Here is a 26136-nt window from a genome sequence, read left to right on the forward strand (position 1 = left end):
TCGCATTTGATCATGGATAGTGTCCCCATCCGCACATATGGAACAACTGCAACCTTTTCCAACATCAGTAGCTGACAATCGCAGTGGAACAAACATTTGAACTAATGCAGCTATCTAAACTCCAGCTATTATCGCTTCGAGCTGTCAAAATGTGCTTGACTGGTTTGATTTAGAAATTATCCAAACACTTTTAGTGAGCTGCAACTCGTTGGTAATTACACCAAATTGTAAAACAATTCAGCCCACATAAGGAAGGCACAAGCTTTTTTAAAAAAAAACCCCACAATGTAGCATTTTAATCATTTACTGGAAAATCGCTTCACTTGTGAACTGTTTTGCTACTCAGGGAGGGTTTCAATAGAAAATCCTGGAGAAATAGAAATGCGCTGTGGAAAGATTGTGTTCTTCGCACAAAAGCAACAGTTTAAAAAGATTCAATTATCACCAGGCAGCGCCGAGCGAAACACATTGCTGCCAAGTGTTTAAAAAAAAGGTTGGAGTGAACGCACTAACTTTACATGAAAAAGAAACAATCGCTTAGCAAGGCTAATAGCTCTTGTTTTCAGTCGCATTCATAATAGTAAAAGTAAATGTTAATTGCTATTACTGCAACATGAGAAAACAGGAATCTACTGCGGTCGTGGTTTACGTAGCAAGAACATAAGAGCAGCGAGCTCGCCCCAAATAAAGGTTTATACCTTAGAAGTTTTGAAAGCATCTTGTAATACCTTGCATCTAAAATAGCTTTTGTGTCTGTATTTTAATAAGATTTACTGAGATTTTAGCTATTTATAGAATGTAAATGTATGCATATATCTGTGTGTATAAAATATATATCAATGTCTAGACCTCAAAGAAAGTGCAAAACTTCCAATTGTGGTGTTTGTTGGTTTCTGCAGTTAGCGCTTGGGTCTCATTTAAATTTCGTTTTAGTTGCCAGAGAACCCGTCACGGATTTTCTCAAATCGTTATCCAAAGCACACAGGGATAGATTTCAAAAACTTCACAAGTGAAAACAAGTTCAGGGCTCAGTTCTATTTTTAATTCACGCCTGAATTAACAGCCCGGGGCAATGAACGACATTAGTGCAAAGGTGCTGGCGGTGGACTGTTAGTCATGCAAATAAAGGCTTCTTTCAACACTTCACAATGAACTTAAGATTCACGGGGAGGAGCTGTAATATGATTAGCTGATTAAATGGCGAGTCCTCGTATTTACTGTTTTCATTTGCCGCCATAAATAGGAGGAAGTTAGTGTCTCAAACCCAATTTCTTGTACAATTAGTCTATACCACTCACTGCAAACATATTCCTCGCAATGTGGTTACAGTGTGAAATAACCTGTTTAAGCAAAAGGCAAGTCACACTTTTTGTCTGATCATTGAATCCCCTTTCAAAATGTGTGATATATTTGGCTAACATTTTCAAATTATATTTTTTTTTCAAAATCCAGGGTGAAAAGATAATAGACCTCAATACGTATTCCCTTTTTCACATGGGCATTTCCCGTGAACACCTCGTTTTATGGTTCCTGTGGACAAGTACGTCGAACCATTCAAAGTAACTTTGCAGAGAAAGACACAGTAAGCCACCAGGTATAAGAAAACGGAATACTATATTTTGATTTAGAAAGGGTTTTTTTTTACATATAGATAAACACACAGTTGAAGAAACAGTGACTAGTAAGCGCCCTACATAAACTCGGGAGAAATAATAGAACTTCGTACTTGCTGAAGATACTCAAAATAGCACTTTGCATAAAATTACATCGCACTAGATTTACCTAGTTGGATATCACCCCCACCCTCCCCACTTTCTTAAGAACCTAGTACTTTCGTCAGACGTTTGACACAATATGCAAGACACTGAGTCTGTGATCGAGATTGACAGAAAGAAAGAGAGAGAGGAAAAGAGCAAATATCATATACAGGCATTTCTACACATATATTACAAACTGGGAGAATGATCGCGTCATTAGATATACATAATTCATATAAAATTTTGAAATAAAAAATAAAAATCTGTTACAGTCATAACTATTCTTCCACATAACCAGTACCCACACAGGCAGTAACAGAAGGTGTAGAAAAAGGTGCTTACGAAAAATGATTGTCTGCGGAACAGAAAAACGATTACAGCCTGGCTTCGGGGGCTCTGACCAGCACTCGGACGAAAGAGAGCAACAAAGGCGACGAAGATTCATTCCCTCTTCATTGTAGTTCCTTGTAAAAAATATTAACGTAGATTATTATTTCCCCAGATATAAAATACATCATGCAAGTCGGGTGCCTCCATGGAAAGCGCTGGATCAGACGTGTTGTCCTAGATTTTTTTTTTGAATTGTCACTTTGTTTTTTCCTTCTCGAATGTGTTGCTGTTTTTCTCCTTTTAAAAATTTTCATTAAATGTCTTTTTTTTGTTTTAAATCTCGGGTCCATATTCCTTTGTGAATGTATTAATAGTTTGTTTGTTTGTTTTTGTATCATACATCACATTCACTGTCGCTAGAGGTTACCGATAGGATGGATGTGGCCGTCTCGGCTCGCTCTGTCATGCTCGACACACTGGTGGTAGGGCTGGCGGCTGTGGACGGAGATTCCGCCGCGCTGTGAGCAGGGCAGCCCGGCTCCGATAGCGTACAAACCCCGCTCTGTCCCACTGCCTGATGTTGCAGCCTGTCCGTGACAAACAACAAGGAAGGGAGGGAGGGGGAGGGGAAGGGAGGTGGGGGGTGCGGTGGTGGGTTGGAAGGCAAATATAAAGAACACAATCAGTATATATTCCTCATGGGTCCAAATTTTTTAAAGAACAAGAAATCCAAAGCATAAAGTTATTGACAATCGCTTTAAACCTTGGGTTGTTAAAAAGCGACATATCTTTCAACACACGGTATCTCTGGAAAATGATATTGACTGGAGGTTCCACATGCACTAATAGTTTGTTTTTGAAAAAAATACAGTACACTAAAATGCAATTATTTTAAAATTGGCAGAAGCTTTCAGATCAGATGCGACCATTGAATTGCTATGATGTTGCAATTTTTCAGTTTCCATTGGCATCATGTTCAAAAACTGACCAAAACGGAATGTATTTAGCTCAAAACAATCGCACTCCCGCGTGTGTTTAAGTTTAGCGTGTGCGTTTTATTGTATTGCTGCTTGGGAAGGGGTTCCTCGAAAGATAAGTTTTAATGCGGCCTTATGGGTGTTTATTATTGCAAGTCGCTTTTTAAAATGTCGTTTCAAGTTATGCCCCAATTCTGTGTTTAAGCTGCACTCAGTCGATAATTAATATTTATAATGTCAACTTGAAATATTCAGAAGTGCTTTGAATGTTAGCAAGTTAAACACAATGTGTTTATTTTGGATAAAGAGATATTGCTATAGCCTGAAAAGTAAATAACGTCCTGTATTGGTTTGAATGTCCGCCAAGTTCGCCTTCTTTGTCGCACTGAAAGAGTTAATATGTTTAAAATATTGAGGATGAGTTCCCAATAACTTTTAAGAAGCAGAAAGTAGCATTAACGTCTCCTTGGCACGTATATTTCAGTCTAATTATCCAAAACAAGGACTCTCCTTGTGCTGCATCGGGTTGGCAACATAGGTAGTATGGGGTTTCTCATTTCGCAGTGTCAAATGTATTGTGTTTTTATACTTTTCAACGAGTAAACGCCTGCCCATCCTTTCATTTATCCCAATTCAAATGTGTCTACTTTAGTTTGGGAGTAAACAATCGTTGGTTTGTATATCTGTTTACTAAAGTTAGAAATGACCACATTCTCCCGAAAGTTACTAATCCACTTTCTTTGATAGTTTCATTTCTCCTGACTATAAATCCAACCACTTCATAAAACCATATGCAATGAGAGGTTATTATTTGCCCATTGACATCAGTAAAAAACTTAAAACCTGTTTCTGAATCAAAATAGCATTTAAATTATTTATGTTGAATTTTGTCCAAATATTTATACCATGTCATATTTCATTGTCAGAACATAAGCATCGCTCGTCTTAATTGTTTACAGTAAATTTTACAATTAATTACGGACTGTTTTTAATAGCAGTCCTTAATCAAATAAGTATCATTTTACAAAAGTTTTTAATTGATTTTATTTTCATAAAATTGCAATTGCTGTTTTTTTTAAATATTTTTTGCTGTTAAACCCGGGTCATCATTGCAGTTAGTTGTGACCCTGTTACACAACAGGTAAGAGCATTTTTTTTTAAAACTAAAACCACCCAGTAACTTCTTCCCAATTCTGACGACTGCACTGTAATTTTGTTCATTGTTGGACTGCTTAAAAAGTTTGTCTCGAGATTTAATGTTGCTTCGGCTATTGCTTCGGCTGATGTTATTTTATTTATAAGAAAACAAATTCGCTGTGTGCTTTAAAACAAAACATTTCTCTGGTGACTTTATTCAATAAAGGCGTGGAGGGTCCCTGAAACGTTATTTAGTTGTTAGTTTGGGTAGCTGGGGAAGCAGTAACCAGGGATAACACAACGAACCTGTTTTTGGCGGCTGCCGCTCTGTCTCTCTGCCTGCGGTTTTTAAACCAATTCCCCACTTGTGTCGGGGTCAGACCGGTTGCCTGGGCCAGTTCCCTTTTTTTGGAAGGGTTTGGGTAGGGGTCCTGCAAGTACCACTCTCGCAACAAGCTGCGTGTCCTCTCCTTGAAACAGTGCGTTTTTTGCTCGCCGTCCCAGATGGTGCGGGGCAGGGGGAACTTCTTGCGGACGCGGTACTTGTCGACCGGCCCCAGGGGGCGACCCCTTAACTTCTCGGCCTCCTGGTAGTGAGCTTCGAGCCACATCGCCTGCAGCTTGCCGTGGGACTCCTTGGTGAACTTGTGGTTCTCCAGGATGTGGTACAAGTCTCGGAAGTTGCCCGTGTGGAAGGCCACTACGGCCCGGGCTCTGAGGATCGACTCGTGCTTGTTGATCGCCTCGCATGCCCCCGGTGCCACAGGTAAAGACCAGAGGAAGCGTCCCAATCTCTCGATGTCGCCCGTCTCCTCCAGCGTCTCGCAAACGCTGGCCACTTGCTCCGGAGTGAAATTGATGGTCGGTAGCTGGAACATTGACAACTCTTCTTGGGGCCGGGAGTTGGCTAAGAGGAGAAAAGCGCGCTCGGCTGAGTTTGGCAGAAAGGGAAGGGCGCTGTAGAGCTCTAACTGGGACCTGAACACCATGGACTGACTTGATAATTTTTTTTTCCCCCAAAAAAAAAACACAAAAACGTGTCAGATGCAACGAAATCGACTAATGTCACACTCCCTCATATTATATCCCCAAAATACTGTGTGGAGCGCTGATTTTTTTTTTTCGCTTTTTCTATTGGTCTTGGCGGTGTCGTTGTCCCGTTGCCATGGCGCCGCTGTCAATCACTGTCAAGCGTGCCAATCACCCAGCAGAACGTAGAGGTTTTCACCACTTCTGGGCTGCATGGGGGTTATCTGAAATAAATCTCAGAATCGCCCACCTACCTCTCGAAAAGTTCAAATGTGAAAGCCTCGGCGCACATAGTTGCTGAATTGGATGAGTAATTAGAGGATGGGAATACTACCGCGATCTTAACGAACCTCGTTAAGGCTGGAAGATAGGCTGAAAGTAAATGGGACAGCCTATAATACACGTTGGAATCGAGGGCGCCTAACTGAGACAGTTTACACATGATTTGCACGTAGTTTCATTTCATTCTGCGGGTATGAGCATTAATAGGGCCGAGGAATAAAAGAAAAATGAGATCATTAGACCCATATTCATGTCATGGCTATGTTTGCGTAAGGGGATTTTTAAATCTGCCTTCAGCACTGTGCTTTCTACGTGCTCATAACCCTTTTTTTTAATTAATAGCATAATTGCCAACCCGAAGCCCGTTTTAAATTGCAGCGTGCACCGATGAAACTGTACATTTTTTATGGCACTGGGTGTAGATCATTACAGCTTGAGTCAAGGACTTCGCGCAGATAGGGCTATTTGGTAATCCCTGGACCGGATGTGGTAGACTTGCAGGTAGAAGTTATAACACTGTATTAAAAAAAAGATTCTCATTTTGAATCATTGGCCTAAAGTTACTGGAATCATGCTTTGCGTTTTTAATGCTATTTATTCTGTCGGTTCTGGCGCTAGGAGTTCTACTGGCCGTTGCTAACGTGCAATTATATAGTACGATTAGGTATGTTTGCCTTTAAGAAGGGTTTAATCAGCATCTTGAGCTGGTGGCTCTTTTGTTTGGCTTCTGTAACTATGGAAGTGTGATTTACAAAGATTTGTGCGGGTCATCGATGTCTTTCCAGCCTTACTGTGTATATTTAGACACGACTTTGCTTGGTGTTAAAAAGTGTATATTTCCAATGAGTTCACACACAGTAGCGAACAATACGGACATTGTACCGGATTGTACAACGCGTATTGAAACGCAGCATCCAGACTTCAACTAATCTGCCCTCAATAAAGCTGAAATAATTATCCTAAGCCGCACTTCTACGGGGGGAAAAATCATTGAGGAATTCAAAACTTTTTTTTTTGCTGTCTTTCACATTCCAATGCAGATTGAAAGAAACGCGAGGGGTACGGTTATGAGCCCAATCTGCTTTCCAAAGCCCGGTGAAAAAAGATATTGCAATTAAAAAGGGAAACAGAGAGCGAATTTGCCGTGCACAAAGATAATAACGCTAATGGGTGGTATGGGTTCTTTAGTGGACTGCAAACTGTTTGCGCTCCTGTCATAGCGCACTCCGCATGAAGTAATTCCAAGTGGCACATGAATAGGTCCAGTTGGGAAGGTTGTTCAACTGGAAACAGCGATGCTGTATTACACATTCGCTGTAGATTTCTATTAAAAAGTATCATCTACGCCCATTTAAATACCCTAAATTGTTTCATTCAGGGAAAACACAAGAGAAGAGGCGAGCTTCTAGCGGCATAATCTCTACTTTTATAATCACTTTAATTTTCGTTCATTACTTCACAAAACAAAGGGGAAAAAAGAATGTTTAGGAAATGTTTCTAAAATGTTGAATTAATATCCCTATAGATTAACCCTGTGAGGTCCGCGGTAATCTGCATTTATCCATGCATTTGTATTTTCCAGGCATATGGGAAGCTTCAGATTTTCCACTCACCACAGAAGACCACCTTTAAAAAGAGAAGGATTGGTTGTAAATTGTATTCGACAGTCTTACAGGCAACCATCAATGTATCTGAACAGAAATCGGTTTTAATGGTAGGTGGTTAAAATTTATTTTCTCTTCTGCACAAAAACCGAAAAGGTGAAAATGTACAATATAATTCTCTCTCTACATATATGTATATATATATGTGTGTATGTGTGTGTATGCATGTTATATATTTATTTGCCTGCATAGGATGTACATATGCAGGTGCTAAGAATAAAAGCAACGATGTACGTGGTAGTCAGAGCCTATTCGAGCCACATTCACATAGTAAAGCTACAAGCACATAATTATTCGCCCAATCTTTGTGTGAAGAGTACAGGGTGTAAATGGCTTTTTAATGACGGCAGCTGGCCGCTGCTGTTTGCAGCAGTGACCGTCAATGAAACGGCTTAATTCAAAGCTCTGAGCCCTGTCCGGCTCACGTAACTGTATCCTCCCAAAAAAAAAAGGAATCAACAACAACAACAAAAAAAAAATCACAACTGTTAAGAAATGCTGCAGTTACACAAAAGTGACAAATCATCATCCGGAAAGGTATACGGGCGGTGAGAAGGTCCAGCACTCTTTCCCCGGAGAAGCCTTTCATGCTGCTGTAAGTTTCAGTTTTATTGGAATTATTTCCGCTTTTGTTGCGGCCACTGTATCTTACTGCTTTTGCACTTTGCATAACGTATGATTAACGTCCAATTGTGAAAACTCGCAAACCATTTTCAGAATTAACTGGTTTACGTGGAACGTTATCGTGCAGCGTTGTTTGATCCAGCGCGAAAGTTTACACAGCTAAAGGAACAGAAGTGTGGGTATTTCAACATAGTTTTGAATCCATATGTATAAAGTAAGAAGTTTACGAGTTAAATAGTTCAGTCGGGTGACATAACTTAGAATGTGGTGAATATTAATAAATCTGTGACAAAGATTGAACTTGTTCTATTTTGTTCTTTCTTTCTCTGATCCATTATACAACGTCTTGCCTTCGGGGACTTTTTAGTTACCTCTTGCAAGGTGGGGAATTGGCTTGTTCATTAGTTATTATTTTTGGTATTGTTACGTCGCCATTGTCGGTATTGATGTAGCAAATACGATTCGACCCTTTACTTTCGCCTTTGTTCAGTTTTGTTTGGCGTTACTTGTTAAATTTCCAATTTGTTTTGTATCCTCTGCTACTGTTTCCTCTACCCTTTCCTCCTGCGTTGACCTTGTCTCTTTAAGGTGCCTGGTTAAATGTGAGCTCCGCTGGGCCTCTGTTGCCTGACGCTATATTCATTGCCAAGACGGGGCGCAAACAGTTCAGATTTATCCATTGTCAGCACAGTGTGTCCTTCACCCTCAATGCTGAAGCGAATTACGTGTATGGCTTTATTTAGTTTTGCTTGAAATATTAATTTTTATTGTACCTGTTCCATACGTATTAACGGCACGGCGGATTAACTGTTTGAATTAACTGAATGCGTAACATTTGGTTACAAGCAATAGTTTATATGCGTTTACATTTAAAGCAAGAGGGACCCGTTAGTGCCATGGGCTTATGTATTTCACAGATAAATCAGGGTCGCTTTTGCACTTTAGATAGTTTAAAAGCAAGCAGTCAAATACTAACTCGCTCAAAGACAATTACAATATTTGAAATGAAAATTGAAACATAAATGGAAAATTCTAATTACTCTAAAAATCAATACTTGAAATATACTACATACAATTGTGCCTCATCTTAAATATATGTTAAAGCTAAAAACTGGCCTTATTAAATATTTATTCGTAGAATATTCAAATATAGAGTACTGCATTTTATTCATACTTGCTTTACGTAGCCAGGAAACATGTCATCTACCTGACCGTTGCTCTTTCATTCTGTGTTTCTTTCTATGCGTAAGATAGTAAACGTTAAACATTAGCCATGTCAATAGTACAGCGTTCAAAAGAGCGGGATCTATAAAATAGCGCAAGTTGCTTTAATGAAGCATAGGCAAATTCTCACCTCCCAACCCACTCTATACCAGCATCACTGTGATTCCAGTAAGATTCAACAGATAATGGTTGAATATAACATTTAAGAGGCATTGGCCTTAATTTATGACTCGAGTGCGTTAAGTTCCAAAGTGAAGTTGCGCTCGTCGATCTGGAGTGAGGGGAAAGGGTGCAAAGTTGTAACCCCAGAACTGCACAACTATTCAAACTTGACCAACCTTTTCCCTATCAACCCATCACAGTGAAGGGCCTGCATGTGAACATCACAAATGTTCTCTAAGTTTGTCATTGAAGAGTTTGGTAGAGTTGAAAAAATAATCGCGCCGATAAGCTAAGCGAACAGGTTGGAAAGGATAAGTCACTTCTTAGTAAAACGTTAAAAAAAAAGAACGTTTTATTGCGGAGACATTTACGCCTTGAGTTTTAAATGGTGATAGTCGTTTCTTGACATTTAAGAATGTAAACAAGGAAATATTAAATAGTTAGAAGGAACGATTTGCTCTTGCAGTTTCAGCAATTTGTGTTTACAATGGACGAGTGGTTGCCCCATCTCAGCGTTGGATGTGGAACGTTTAGTGAGAAGACAGGTATCAGGCTGGATGTTGAAAAACTTCCTATTCTGTTAGTAGGGACATTTGGAATTTCTTGCCAGTCATTTTCCCTGTGGCCTTTATTCAGTGTACATCCTGCAAGGGACAGAGTGTTACAAGAGGACTGTCCAATCAGGAGATTTACACGCCTTGTTAGCGATATTTAATGAGGTCGCTCTATAGACAAGAAATAAAGGCGCTTTGCGTAGATTTACCTTATGTCAACTCGTTACTTCTAATGAATTGAACAAAGATGTGAGTTCAAGCCCAGCAAACCTAGCAGTTTTTGTTTTGTGCTGATGGTGGTGGGGGGGGTGGGGGGGGGGGGGGGAGGGCGGGGGTTGGGGGGGGTAGGGGTGGTGGCGGCAGTGATGGGGTGGGTGAAGTTGCTGGGAGGAGGAGGGGGTGAAAGGTGAATGCCGGGCTTCCTGCTACCGGGTTATGTGTGTATGTGTCAAAACGAATTAGTTACAGGAATAAAAGCACTGAATCCAGTTCAACACAATATAATATCATATGGTGCTATCATGGCTCATTGGTCAGTCGGCTTGACATTTCAATCTGCTTTAGTCAAAAAAAAAGTTGACTTAACTGCCTCTATATAATCGGTCCCTCGAGCTGCCCAAAGCAGATGCCCATCGCCTTTCTCCCGAATAAAACGCTCGATTGCTATCAAATTCAGGTAACCTTTCGATTGCCAATTGCTTGCTTTTGGCGTATGGCATCGTGCCTTTACTCCTACTGGGTTAGCACTTAAAAATCAATTAGTCTTTTCAAATCTTAAAGTAAATTATTCGAAACAAATGTATAGTGCTCCCTCGAGGGAGAGCGGGACCATGATAAAAGGTTTCTTTTTATGTTGTTTTATTCCAAAAGCCTCTGACAGATGATGAAAGAACAATTTGCCAAATCAGTTCCCGTTTCACTCGCTGAGCGCCTTCATTAATTGGTGCGTGTGAGAACTAGTTACTTACAGTTAGAAAATAATGCTGCCGGAACTTTTCACGCTGGCGATGATTACTTTATTTGGATTATGGACAGCTTGTTATAGATAAACGGGAGCTATACAAGCCCAGCTCAGCAATCACCATCCCCCATGCTATCGAACACTCTGCACTATAGACTAATTCTAATCCATTAGCCTGGCCTGCAGCAGATACATTGATTTCCATCGCCCGCATTGCACTCAATAGATGAATCAGTCAAGCGCAAGGTTTTAACGTTGGAGGATTATCACGCCACTTCAGTAAATACTAATACTAATAAACTAATGACAAAACAGGATCTCTTTACATGGAAGGCTTTTAATCTTATACTATTCTTCTCCCAAAAAAAAATCTTGTATTACTTTCAGAAGTTGTTCAAAGTAAATTCGCACGTTTTTGCTGAATTGGCATAATAATATATTTTATTTAACCATTGAACCCTCAGCCAAACCCCTCCAACACTCAAGTGGTAAGGACATCCTATCACGTGAAAAATGCGAAGTTAACTTATTCAGTCCGAATACGCGGGCATTTATCTTACAATTTCCCATCACAAGCCCAAATCAACTTGGTCACTAATTTTTTTTCATGATTTTTCCTTTACCTGTATTTATTATAACAGATATCTTCCTCAAAATTAAAGTGACTTATTTGCTACAAAGAATTCTTTGCGACTGTAATGGAAACCGTCTTTAACAAGAATATAATTGTAGTACTACATGCGTTTCTGAAAATATAAGTTCCTTGGTAAACTAAACTTTTTGGCGCGCTCTTACTCTCGGTTCCACTTTAGAGGGAAAAGGCCTTTCTGAATAAAACTAAATCACTCAGCCGTTGCTACTATTTGAACACGAGCAGATCGATGTCATAATGCTTTATTGTTATGGTTACAGCCATTGTTTAGTTACACATGCCATTTAGGAATCAAAAGTCTGGGTGACAGCATAGAATTAAAATCATAACAACAGTCTTTTCCATTCCTTTTCCGATGCACGGACTGGATTACTTTCTCAAAGGGTAGTGGGACATGTCTGTAGCGTAAACGCGGGCGGAATGATTGGTTGGTTTTAACATAAAAGTCACATAAAACATCTGTGAGGAGAGTTAGTTTCAGGAGTTTCCTCCAGTGGCTCTTGTCCACCTGAACTCAGGTAGAAGTGGTGTTAATCCATCGTAAATAATGCACGTGTGCAATTCGGAAAGAGTCATTCGGCCTGTAAAAAAGTGACAGAATTTGAGAAAAACAGCCTCGCTTCTCATTGTTCTTTATGTCAATTTAAATGTGTGTTTTTTTTTAATAACACAGTGGATTATTGAAACTGCGTGTTTCATTGACAATAGTTGGCAAGTATTTGTATGATGAATTATGACAAGTTTCGAGCTAATTACATTCTATTTTATACACCAACAGTATTTCAGCAAACTAATGTGCGTCACTTACCATTGCATTCTTGTGTAAATTGGTGCCTCTTAAACCAATGTGCTAAAAGCTTAGGATAAACTGTTGATTTGTTCAACCGTCACTAAATACGCTGTACGATGGGGTAAACTGTTCCTGTCACACTGCAAACGTGATTTACCCACAAACTGTATGCGACATCGCCTGTGCTGCAATGGCCAAGCATGATCGTAGACGTGAATTTCAATCAGCTCAAATTGTTTACGTGTTACTTGGAAAACAGCAATAGCTCCAGTCGCTATGTATAAATTCATGTCAAAAATATGTTGATGATTCTTTTTATCAGGTAATTGTTGGGATTGGGAAGGTTTGACTTTGAGAACTAATCCGCAGTTGTACACTCAGGATTCGGTGTGATTTCCATTTGTTTGGTTTGGTTTATTCAGTGAGCACACTCTGTCAACATGCTGCAGAGAAAAAAAAAATACTTTTCAAATCAGATAGAAACTACAGATGGCAGTGAAGCCATGTTTAGTAATCACCAACCTTAGCACTAGTGCTTGATAATGCTGTTCCTGCATTCTGCCCTTCTTTCAGTTCAGGTTGTTTTCCATCGCCAGGGAACAAGCATAGACAATGGACTTGGTGGGGGGGTGGGGGGGTGGAAATAAGTTTGAGTGTGTACAGTATTAGCGCTACCGCGAATATTTACTGAAAGCGCAACATTCTCAGTTACCTAACATGTGATGGGTATTATATACGAGTTTGGTGCCAAGTACCTGTCGAACATGCTAAGTGTTGCGAGTTGCTACACGTTTGAAGTTTGAGTCTGTTCCATTAGAGTGAGAAAACATGCTTTGGCTAATTATTGGAGCAAGGAAACGGAATTTAGGAACCCCATCACCCGTTCCCCACTTTTCACACACAGGGAAATTGAATGTCAGCAACTCCTCTTGTTCATTTGTGTAGGGTCTACCGTTTAGGACTCTAATTTACAACAATTAAATAATAACTGAACATTTTGTTCATCTGCACAACGGGTGCACGACATTCTAACGCTTCCGGCCTTCAGCACGCCCACGCATTCGCCATGGATTTTATCTAAAGCCATTAGGACATAAAGTTAAATTTGTAACAAGAAGATAAATTAGCATAATGAAGGTGAGGTGGGTAATCAACTTTCAGCTGAAATCAAATGGCGGAAACAGTTAATAGGCTAGTTTGTTGAAAAGTTGAGTGTACCCCTGCGACACCGAATGAACTTCATCCTGTTGCTGTTTAAATAAATTGCGTTTCTGCTCGTGTTTCCAGGTTTATGCATACAATTATGCCCACTCACTTGTCTTGCTATCTCTCTAACTTTCGACGACATGAACACAAATGATCTATTATGTGCTAACGTGGATCGCAAACAAAGTTATAATAAAGTATATTTAATAATGTTCACCATTTGCTGTATTATCATATTATGGAATTACAAAGCATGTAAAACACAGAAACCCCGCCCACCTAATGTGCTGGTGTTTACATTTCTGCTCTGCCTACCTCATCTCAGCCTTTCAGCATATCTTTCTATAGCTTTTTCTCTCTTGTACTCATCTAGTTTCCTTTTGAAGGGATCTAAGCTATTTGCCTCGACCACTTCCTGTGGTAGTGAGATTCACATTCTAACCACCCAATGAGCAAACAAATTTCTCTGTATTTCCCTATTGGATTTTTGTAGTAACTACTGTGTATTTGTAGTCCCTAGTTTTGGATTTTCCATAAGCAAAAACATTCTCCTGGTATCTATCCTGTCCACCACGTGCATAATTTAAAATGCCTCTGTCAAGTCTCCTTTAAGTCTTTCCTGCAGAAAAAGCTCCGACCTGTTCAAGCTTCCCCAATAGTTGCAATCTCTGATTTCTGGTACCATCCTTGTAAATCTTTTCTGCACTTTATCCAGTGCTTCTATGTCCTTTTTATGGCATGGAGACCGGAACCGTACACGGTGTTCTAAGTGTGGACTGGCAAGGATTCGATACACGTTTGACACAATTTCAATACATTAGAATTCTATATCCCTATAAATAAATCTCAATGCTCCTTTAGCATTTTTAATGATTTTTATCCCTCGATCCCGATGCTCTCCTACCCCCGTTTCTTATTTTCTAAGGCATAGGTGATATTTCCATTTACCTACCGAAGTGCATCACTTTACATTTATCTATGTTAACGTTGATTTGCCACTTCTGGTATTAGGTTGCATTCTTCCCAGTTGCTACACTGCTCCCCCCACCCCGACAATGTACTTTACAGAGCAAGGGGGCTGGCGGTAAACCCAATTGCTAGCTTAGCAGTGAGGGACGAATTCAGTTACATAATTTGAAAATCCCAGATTTGCCCACAGACTATGAAAAACTTAGTACTGGGCGCGTACTGGTGTCAGAACGTGTGCGTTAATAAGAATTGTCCATTATTTTGCATCACCGACCTTCTTGCTCAATACTACAATCTGCACACTTATAGCATACGAGCATGTGTGAGTTTGTGAATGGTGAGTGTATGCGTGGGAGAGAGTTTGTGAGGGGGGGCCTGTGTGTCAGTGAGTAAATGGGTGTGTTGTGAGTGTGCGCGTAAGTGGGAATCTGTGCGCACCATTCCCAGCAATGGGATGCTGAGGTGCCCATTGTCCTACTTTGATTTTGGTATCGTATTTTGCTCCACTGGTAGCCTTACTGCTATTCTATACGTTACCCCCACATTCCCGATGGATTGTTTCCTGTTCACGTGTTTTGTGGCAAAGGAGTAGCTATCCACTCTGTGATCCTGCGGTGAAATCTCCGTGTGTTTGATTTTGTCCGTTTATCTATGCACCGTTCTTTATGACAAACTATCTTCGGACTATCTTTTATTTAAAAAAAGGGTGCATTTTTAATTAGATACGAAATCTCTAAATGTTAAGTCTTGTGAGCCCTATTCACGTTTAAAAATGCTTGTATGTATATAACCATCAGGCGCCCCATAGGCTATACAGAGAAGTACATTGGAACCATTGAGACGGTTACAATGTAAGAAACGGGGCAGCAAACTCCCGCAGCAATGTGATAATGACCAGATCATCTGCTTTATGTATGGGTGACGCATATTGTCAGGAATAACTCCCCTGCTCTTTTCACGGGATCTTTTATGACCACCGGATAGGACCTCCGCTTACCGTCTCAACCAAAAGATGGCACCTCCAACAGTGCGGCACTCCCTCAATACTGCACCGGAATGTCAGCCTTGGGCTCATAATGGAGTGGGACTTGAACCCACAACCTCTGATTGAGGGGAAAAGATGCTACCAACTGAGCCACGGCTAACCACTGAAAGTGGAATCTTATTAAAAATGTTAACGCAAGGCATGGATGACGATTGGATAATTTCCAGTTATTTTATGTGTTGCCATAGAGTGCTTGTTCTGAAACTGGCCTTCGACAAAATATGCTCTAATTGTAGTGGCACGCCAATGTTTAAGGCTGTCCAAAGTGAGTAATTCTAGGGACTAAGAATGACTCCCCAGATGTTTAAATTGTGAAGCAGTTTTATATGTTTGTTGCGTCACACGACTGGGCGAATCTTTTTAATCTCAGCATTAATTCACAAACAGGCAATCTTTCAAAACATTTATCAACAAATGGAAATAAGAATTTGCACATGTTTAAACATCGCACCATCTGCTGATTACCATTCAAAGTCGACTTTAAATGTGTACAAAACGTTAATTGCTGAAAGACAGGCAGGTTACCATAGATTTGCATGTGCGTTTACAATTGTAAGTGTGTCATTGATGCACATAATGGTTGGTTGGATACATTGGCCGGCAGATAAACAAAGATGGATGGAGAGATAGATATTTAACTATATTTTGCGGTTTTTCATAGTTACGCTATCTTGTCTTTTGCTCCAGCTATAGCGGCTGAGAAAGTGTCATTTGGACAACCTTTGATTTGTCTTTCAGTTTGTTTGAATTGGCTGTGGGCAATGCACAGTAAGTGGGGGTCTTCTCTTCAGATATGTCTACAGCCATGATCCAAAACAACCACAGAAAACGTATAAAAACGTAGCAAACGCAATGCTTTGGGCTTTCCTGGTTAATTCGGGAGCGGGGTGAGGGGTGTGGGGTTGAAAGAGCTGGGATTGAGGGGTAGGGTTCGGTGAGGGTGATAGGGTTGGGGAAGTTGCTGAAGGGTTGTGTTACAAATTCCTACCCTCATTGTTAATTCAAGACGTGTTGTATTGATAATGCACGTGTATTGTATATTTAATGCGAAGACTTGTACTCCTTCAATAGAGCTTTGGTTCTCCTTTTACAACAGGAATCACTGAAGAAGGCATACGGCGCCTCCTTTCTTCCCTGCAAAGCGGAAAGCCTGGTATGAATCAACACACATAATCATACATAAGCAGTCCATGTGACATTATTGTACGAATCAATCCAAATCCAGCATCTAGGGCACAAAATAACACGTTTTGTTGAAACATTCGAATTATTTCTTGTGACTTCTAATATTTGTTGGGTGAATAGAAGTTGATTGTAATCCCTTATTATTTTGATTGTTCTTCCACAAAAAAACTGTTGGAACTAATTAAACATGGCTTCGTATGTTCACGTGTAAAAACGTCACGTAAATACCCAATTTATGAACATTATTCTGTCATCCCCACAAACATAGCACTCCTAAAGCACAATGATAAAGCCGATAAGGATAAAGTACAAAACAGCACAAACAATATATAACATACAAATGCAATACTCAAATGCACAGAAACATGACGCATAAACCTCCAAATATATATATAATACATAACAATAATGCACATTTATAAATAAAACATACACGTTGGCAAGAAGGATAATGCACACCCAAACAAAGCATGCAAACTGAAGATACAAGCATACAGTAATAGATAAACACCAAGAGAACAGAAACATCAAAACATTCCACCATAAACATATACAAACGTACATGCATACACTCACAGCCCAAGCACATACAAAAATCATATATGCTCACAAAACAGAATAAATGCAATGCACAAGCTTTCACAGATAGACACAGAACACTCAAAAGGAACATGTAAACCGAATGCATGCCGGCACATATATGATGGACCGAGTGGTCTCTTTCCGTGCTGCATGATTCTGATTAACAATGCAACGTTCACAAATGCAACATACAAACTCATATAGCCTATTAAAATATAAAACACGCAAATAGACGCAATGTCCGAGCATAATATGCAGCTCTAAGACACATTAACACAACGCTTAAATTCACAAATTCAAGTTGTACTCAAATACACAGAAATACACATAGACACAAAATATAGAGACATTGGAAAGGAGATGCTAGGAGAAATGCTTTTATGCAGATGGTTGCTAGGGCATGCCATACCAGAAACAGTGGCGGGAACAGTATCCATAATAGCTTTTAAAAGAGAACTGGATAAATATTTGGAAAAGAAAGATATGAACCGGTAAAGTTTGAGGAAATGGGAGTAAATTGTTAGCTGCTTTAGAGAACTGGCGAGAGCAATGGGCCGAATGTGCTTAAAGTTCAGATCCTGTTAGACAACCATATTAGATACATAATACATGACCACAAATAATACAAACCCAGCATCAAACACTCAAATGCAAACACTGCATACAACAAACATGCACAGCACATATAATGCACATGGAATACAAAGCACACAGGACATACCAACGCAAACATACACATATCAAATATAAACAATGTCACCCTAAACACAACAACCATACACAGAAAATGTGATACTAACGTCATAATGACCCATAGCCACAGTGGATACAATTGGTCGGATAAATATAACACACACCCATAAATACACGATATACAAATAAAACAAACATAACTCTTGACTGACTTACTGTGTCTCGCTAAATTGTTATCACTTTTGGAGCCAACGAAGCGTTAATAATACGATTTATTAGTCTTCCTAACAGCCTACTTTATGTTTAATGCTGGTCTTGAAACAGTAGCGCATCTACTTACTGAATATCATCCAATAGCAATGCTCCACAAAAAGTAATTATGGGGAATATATTTTGCTTCCAAATCTTTATCCTAAAGTTATTTGTTAACGAATCATGTTAGCCAAACTATTAATGGTGTGGAAAACCTACACGGATATTTAATGGTGAGGTTATACTGGGCGATTTGTGTTACAGTTTCCCTCGCTACACCCATGTCAGAAGCTCAGCTCTGAATCTAAATAATGGTCAAAGATCGCGGAGAAGAATGCGAGCGACACTATTTGTTAGGCCAGCACAACAGCAGAGAATCCATCATTGGCTTTCAATCCAATCAAGGACCTGCACCTGAGACAATTTCACCGAAGGATTTGAGGCATCAGATGGACGCGGCTGAACGTCTTTTGGAGTTTAACAGAACAAGCTTTACTTTTCGTCCCTTCGCTCTCCTTCCTTAAAACAATGGTGGGTGGGAAGGGACGCGAGGGTGGGGGATGGGATAAGGGGCAAACACTTTTGTACAAAGTAATGTCTTACTGATTTGCATGATATCGATCGGTAGCCTTGCAATTTCCTTGTAGGGCTTCATTAGTAGCACTCGTGGATTAATTCATAAAATTCCCTGTCCAAGACATAGCAATCGACTCTGATTTTGATAATATTGACAATCTAGGCGTAAGCTAATACAGGAATTTGTAGTTTTATTTAAAGTGCTAACAATGATTGACAGGGGCGGCCTATTTACAAGTCGCAGACTTTGCTACTTGACTGTTAGGACACTATTATTTCCATTTCCCTTGGTCGCGTTTGGGCGCAACGAGAGAGACATGTCACCAGTCCCCTGTAGAGGACGCTGTCCTTAGCTCAGGCATCCGACTCCCCAGCCAAAGCCGCCGTCCCCTCCCCCAACCCGGTCCGCCCCAGCCACTCCCTACCTTAGAACCTGAACACCTGTATCCGCCACTCTTCAGTGTGATCCAGCCCAGCTTTCCGAGCTATTGTCTGCAATTTTTGGGAATATTATCTGGGGTCGATAATTATGATCAGTGAAAAGTGACACAGGTTCCAAACTAACTTAAACTTATGGAGCTGAGTTTATCTTAGAAATTACACCCATCAAAAGGGTTACATTTTTAATCAAAATGGGACATTGAAATGCCCAACGAATGACGCATGAATCGGCCTGAAGCTTGACCCTGTGCTCTTGAAGCCTTTGGCCACCGCTCGACATTAATGGGAGGTAGAGAGGTGCAACAGCACTAGGGAAATCTTATGCCGACATACATTCTTCCATCAATCACGTAAGAATATTCAAAACCGTAATCACATTGACGAACTTTTTGAGGCACACGCCACAGACATAGTCGCATGCCTAAATAGACATGCATAAGCAATGATCGGTGTAAATATTGTCGCAAAGTTGTAAGAAACAGATAGACTCGTGAGTTCAACTCTCCCTAGCTCGCAGTGAGATGAACACGTCATTTATATTCTAATAACGCGATTAACTGCTCGTATGGTGCTTCACATTCACCCACGATTTAGCGTTTTGGCATGGTATAAACTTATGGTGGTAAAATGAAGATCAGTTTAGGCAGTTGAGCCGATGCTTGTTTTCTTTCTAATGCTCTGTGTAGAATGGTCAATTGGTTCAGAAAGTAAAACATCCAATTGTATGTCAAATATTAAAGTCTTTCTCAAATTTACCTTCAAGTTAAGCAGTTCCGAACTGCTGGGCTGATGCAACTTGAAGCTACCATTCAGAATGGAATCGAGTTATTGATCCCATCTCCCTGTACAAATGTTCAATTACTTTCTATCATTCAATATTTAAGTGATACCAGTTTTATTGTAAATGTATCATCTCAAGGCATTTAATCACACCGGCTCATTCCTTTCAACATGCCTTATCTAGCAGCTTGACACACCAGCTGGATTGGGTGACAGCGTATTATTCATACAGTTAACTTTATTTATTTCTCCATTTCTGACTTGCTAACTTTTAAATAGTGTATGGGATACACGGAGTTAGAGTGCATTTGAAACAACGTGAGGGTTACAAAGCGCACAAGATTTCTCAAACAGTGGATCCCTCTCTCTCTGAACACCTCTTACCTCAATATTTTATTTACTTTTCACGTAACTTCAATTGTGTTAGTTTTTTCAGAGTCACGCTGCACTACAAAGAATCTGCTATTGTTGAGAGTTACATTGTAGAGTCCATCCCTCATCCTTGCCCTACCCCCGAACCTACCCCCCCACCCAACCCCCCCACACCACCTCCCCACCCCCACCCCCACCCCACACACACACGTGTATTTTGGGAACCCCTGCCATGGAATTGATTATAATGGAACTTCTTATAATGGATGGCTGCATTACGTTCGGCTGTAAGACAACCTTCGATATTTGCTAGGCATTTCTTTAACGGGTTTGTCAAAATGCTTTATGAACCCCTTTGAAACATAGTTCACCTGTAGTTTCTTAATGAAAGATGACTGCTAGCTTTTTGAAGCATTGCCAAGGGCACACTGCTCGGTGGACACTATAACATTCCATGTTCAATTTGCGGCTGATCCGGTCTATAAACTTTACCCTGTTAACAGATCAACGATATGAGTTTATCTTTTGGAAAATCTTCTCATTGATGTTAGGTATGACACAAACCGAGCAACGGGTAACCCATTTCCGAAACTGTTGATAAGGATTCATACCAATTGAATTTTATTAAAAACTACATTGACTGATCTTTTAAATCGAATAATCTGTCATTTGAGAACGTTGGACTACAAAACAAAAAATGGCATACAAGGAGAATAATGAGCAAGAATACGTTCTTCCATTGAATTTGTAAAATTAAGTCCACATCGATAAGCAAATAGCAATGCCACTCACTCACCAAATTGATAAGTTCAGCTATTTGTTATCATTTTCTCAAAAATATGCACTGATGTGATAAAAAGATTATATTGTGTCCCCTTCTGCTGCAGATAGTCCAGGAAACATGTTTCCTTATAAGCTGCTATTGAACGTGCTAGTGGCATAATAGTAGTTTAAACTGCGAGGTTGTTTTTTCCAGGAAGGGTTTAGGCGATTCCATGCAGTTGGTTGCTTAAATGCAATCTTTGTTTGGAACGGTGCTTTCCCTGTTTAACTATATTCTTGCAAAAGTATAAACATATTCATTGATAATAGAAATGAAACACACACATAAAACATGTCTACTGATCGTGGTTGCTATAATTGAAGGTCAGATGCACACATTGTGGCTAACTCCTATAAATAGGTTTTGATATTTGGAAAGATATATTTTACTCGATTAACTTACAGGATAATGGCACAAATACATCATTCGCTGAACTTGTTATTCACGAATGAGCAACGTCTGTCGAATATCATATTCATCTTTCTCCCGGTTTGTCTGCCACAATCAATACCGATAAGGACATCTGAAGACTGAAAGGAGAGACAGTCAATAACCTGTGAGCAGCAGCACCGTGACAGGTACAATATACAGTATTCCCCTGATCAGTGCTACTGGCAGCTTCATAACAACTGCATCTCTACCAACAACTCGCTGGCGATTGCAGTGTAGAGCCGTTATTGAAATGTGCCAGCTCAGGTCAAATCACAGTTATCAGTGTATAGCTAGGGAGCGGAAAGTGAGACTGCACGTTTTAAATGTATTTATTTACTTAGTTTCTCGACGTGATTGTTTCTCAAAAACATCCGCACTGTGTCGACCTCACAAGGCCGCCAGAACAGCAAAACAAACTGCCACAAACTCTGCCTCACTGCAGAATGGCATCATCCAAACTCATTCCTCGCCACCGCAGCACGTCCACTTGCGCTGGTTTTCCATCAAAAAATGCAAAAGAATGTGGGTACACTTTAGTCAGAAAGCCAAGCAGTTTGGAAAACGTTTGATTGGCGGTGGTGATTTCTGTCCCTCTATCTCGTTAGATTGGGGGAAGAAAACAGTGCAGATAACCGTACTGGTCAAAAATGTTGCATTTGAATGAACACGACGTGCTGTTGGTATCACGGTTTTGTTCAAAGAAAGAAAATAATGGCAATGAATTCATTTCTGTAAAATGTATTCCCTTCTCAAAGATGCTTTGCAACTGTAGTGAGGCATTTTCATTTCACAAAAATGTTTGACAACTGTAGCATTCATCAATGATATGAATACAGTTTATAAACGTAGTAGACATTGAGCACTTTACAATTATACTTTGTCAGCTAAGGGTTGCATAAACCTACCCAACTGTTACTAGACTTGAATTCACAGCCAATGTAAGGGGAATATGATACCTTTGAATGGTTGAGTCAAATACTGTAATGTATTGTTATTCAATTGGTTATGTTTAATGTTTTCCCCCAGGACTTTTCTATCTTACTTATCCACAGTTATTACACTTGTCTATTAACGTTTCATATGTAATATACTGTTCTAGTACAGAACTAAATTATAACCAAACTTACTTTCGTAGGACCAACGCCAGTAACTCCGTGCCCTAATATCAGTGGCCTAAAATGTCTATTATGTTCCATGCTGAGCATCTAAAATATAGTTAATGTTCTACAACTAACATCAGTGTAATACAGACATTTTGCTCTACATTAGTATTCCAGACAATATTCATTAGATAATGACTGATAGGTATAACCTATGTTAATATGTTATAGATCATGCTGTAGGATGTGTTCAGGCAAGACACCCATGTTTCTAAATTGTGCTGGCTTATAATAGCCTGAAGCGACAGATTTGACATAGAAGTAAATTAAGCAATAGAGTTTTGATTACATTTATGGTCAAATTCCATAAGTACACAAAACATCCACGGGCCAATGACAGTGGGAAAAGACAATAGTCCTACTAGTACCATAACCAACCTCCTGGATCAGTCTCCAGCCTAGTTCATTGCACAAGCCTCTCAGCAAAGGTCACCGACTACAATGTACCTTGCAAATTACACCATACACTGTTTACTACGAAAGCAGCATATGTAAACACATTCTAACAACTTCAGTTAAAATAAGATAATCTTAAATATATATGTTTCCTGAATGTTGCATAGTTTTGCCGAATATTGTAATATGTTTACGAGACGTTGTAATATGATTAATGAATGTTGTAATATGTGTTTACTGGATGTCGCTCACAATGTTTTAATATATATATATCTGCTGAATATTATAATATGTTTGCTGATTACGGTAATATGTTACTAAAAGTTATAATATGTTTGCTGACTGTTATATATAGGTTTGCTGAACACTGTAACGTATACGTTTGCTGGACATTGTAATATCTATGTTTGTCGAATGCTGTTATGTATGTTTGCTGAACGTTTTACTACATATGATTACCGAATGCTGTAATATACGTTAGCTAGATGTTGTAATATATACTTATGCGAAATGTTGTACCAAATATGTTTACTGAATGCTGTAATATAGGTTTGCTGGAATATTTGCTGCATATTGCAATATACATGTTTGCTGAATGGTGTAATACATGTTTACTGAGTGTTATATATCTTTGCTGAATACTGTAATATATATCTGCACCACGGTTACAGCATTTAGTCACTGGACACAGAAGCTAATTTATGGGATAATTCAATTATCTGGATTGAATAATCACAGCTAGACCTTTATGGTTAAAAAAAATCAGTTACTTATTTCTACTTAGGCTTGATAGCGAATATAAAAGCGTTACATGTGCGCATTTTGTACTTTAATGACCTAGTGACGTTTGTGTCTTATTATTTAGGTCCTCACTGTAACAGTAAAATATACAAAACTTAATAAGAATTGCCACAAATAAAAACAAGACTGTTGATTAATTATTTCCCCCCCTGTGGAGTATCAATGAGGCAATCTTTATACAGAGACCGTTACTTCATTTTTTTCTTACCATAGGTTTTTGGGGAAAGATTGATTCTTTTTGAGTGAAAAAGGATTATTCTTTAAAGTTTTAGTTTGTTTTAATTTATGCGTTACTTACAATCCGTTTTGCTCCATCTTATAGCAGGCTTGGTTATTTGCTTTCTTGCGGTTTTTTTAAAAAATCTGAAATCTCTATTCAGTTTTATTTTTAAGAATATAAGTTTCACCTCAATAAAGAACAGCGTAAGAAAAGAGGCGAAATTGTTTGGATTTTGCTTCCTGGCCGCAAGAGTCAAAGTAAAATAAAGTCAACAAAAACAAAGAAGGTCCTTGTATAAAAAAAGTCTTTTTCCTGAAGCGGATCAAAAGATTTTTTCTCATTATTTTTGATTCAGAAAAAGCTAATAAGGCACGCAATGCCTTTTCAATTGTCGAATGTCTTTATTTCAGAAAGGGGATTACCGCCAGGAAACAGGGGAACAAAAGAAAAAATGGCAGAAGTTTTGGTTCCAAACTCACGAAAGCCGGAAGGTCTCGACTTTTTGACGTTATTATCGCGTTTGCACAAGACTGACTTTATATTGTAGACTAACCCGGGGTCCCAGACTGATTCCTGGAGTGTCGCATTGGTCAGTAACTCCCACAACCCATCCCATACGGCAATGTTCTTATCTGTATACATTATTTTCCTGCATCGTACGTGAGGTCAAATTGCATTGCAGGGTTTGTATGACTTCACAGATTGCTAACAGAAAGCCAGATATATGCAGATATATTCAAGTAGTTTAGTTTAAAGAATATTCAGAATGCATAAATGAAATTTTCAGGGATTATAGACGGCTTAATTAATAGCCAGTGATATATTGGTTCCATAGTTACAAGCACGGACACCTGTTAAACTTTTTTTTTTCTATTTCAATAAGATGAAATAGAAAGTAGGAATACAATGAGACCGTTTTCACGGCTTCAGGTTGTTCTTAAAATGCTACAATGATTAAATGTATTTCTATATAAAACTTTTGATTAATAGATATGTTTCTGAAAAAAAATTATCGTAAAGTTTTAATTTGAAAAAGTTTGGAGTGATACAAGATATTAAATATTGTGTTATGCATGTATATCGTCAATTAATATTAATGTGAAGGCTTATTAAACAAATCACAAATATTCCTAGAAGTTACTACCGATTTCGATATGCATCGACCAATTACACATCCATCCATCTATCTATCTATATATCTACCTATCCAAAATCTTTATAAGGTTCAGTTTATTAAATTAAAAATTACTCAAGAGTTGCAAATAGGATGAGCAATGTATTTATGAGAATCGAAAACTTTAAAATTTGCCGTCTATTCCATTACTATATTCCGTTGTCTTAAGTTGACATGTTTATTGAATCAATGCCTACTCTAAAAGGTGCGCGGGAAAATATTTACGATTCGACCATTTCATTATTTTCCACTAACATCCAAAATATCGACATTGTTTGATGGAAATACAGTGTGCAGAAAACCCAAGCACACACTAGAAGCATTTAGAGTACACGTAAACTCCTATACAAAAGCAACTAAGAAGCAAATACAAACTACTCGAAGGGGGAGCGGCATGTTTGGGCACAATGAGTTTCGAAATGAAGTATAACCAAGCATGTCAGCCTGAAAGTTTAATTTTGTGGATAACAGCCTAGGCTAATGCAAATATACGTTTAAGTGTTGAGCTTTCCAAACTAGCTATAGACAGTCATATAGATTTAGGCTGAAATGTTTCCTTTTAAATAATTAAAACGATGCAAAGACGCTTTATCTGATTGTAATATAAAATATGTATAAAGAACAGCTGTTTATTACAGTCCCGTTCAGGCTCAAGCGGGACTGCTTTATTAATTTTAATGAATTAATGAGCTCCTAATGTCTGATTAAAATAATAATTTATTGATGTCTTGCAGTGATGGTATATCAGAACAGAAGTATGGGGACGATTGATTTCGGTCCACACATCTTATTAGTTTAGGCCAGACTATAGGTTAGTATATATAGTCTATATATATTTTTATATATATATATATAGTATATATATATATATAGTATATATATATAT

At 39.0% G+C, this 26136-nt stretch overlaps 1 protein-coding gene and 1 long non-coding RNA gene across 3 annotated transcripts; one reads left to right on the forward strand and one right to left on the reverse strand.

The window, feature by feature from the left end:
• Window positions 1-1595: 1595 nt before the first annotated feature.
• On the reverse strand, window positions 1596-5286 carry six3a (SIX homeobox 3a). The gene is made up of 2 exons (XM_078557182.1): window positions 4508-5286; window positions 1596-2674 (listed from the first exon to the last, which is right to left on the reverse strand). Exons 1-2 carry the CDS (start codon window positions 5188-5190, stop codon window positions 2482-2484), a joined length of 876 nt encoding a protein of 291 aa, XP_078413308.1. The 5' UTR covers window positions 5191-5286; the 3' UTR covers window positions 1596-2481.
• A 212-nt stretch (window positions 5287-5498) lies between these two features.
• On the forward strand, window positions 5499-25879 carry LOC144689796 (uncharacterized). Of its 2 annotated transcripts, XR_013578710.1 has the most exons (5): window positions 5499-6176; window positions 7095-7226; window positions 16460-16516; window positions 18340-19442; window positions 24487-25879. It is a non-coding gene; the product is annotated as an uncharacterized LOC144689796 (long non-coding RNA). The 2 variants fall into 2 exon arrangements; XR_013578711.1 differs by lacking the exons at window positions 16460-16516; window positions 18340-19442.
• The last annotated feature ends 257 nt before the right edge of the window (window positions 25880-26136 follow it).

Source organism: Cetorhinus maximus, chromosome 14 (assembly GCF_964194155.1).
Source record: "Cetorhinus maximus chromosome 14, sCetMax3.hap1.1, whole genome shotgun sequence".
NCBI classification, from domain to species: domain Eukaryota; kingdom Metazoa; phylum Chordata; class Chondrichthyes; order Lamniformes; family Cetorhinidae; genus Cetorhinus; species Cetorhinus maximus.

Excerpts from the sequence above, each read along its gene's own strand:
- six3a (XM_078557182.1), bottom strand. The coding sequence starts at position 5,190 with ATGGTGTTCAGGTCCCAGTTAGAGCTCTACAGCGCCCTTCCCTTTCTG. Across the intron at positions 2,675-4,507 it reads GCGGCAGCCGCCAAAAACAG|GCTGCAACATCAGGCAGTGG; the intron begins GTTCGTTGTGTT and ends TGTCACGGACAG.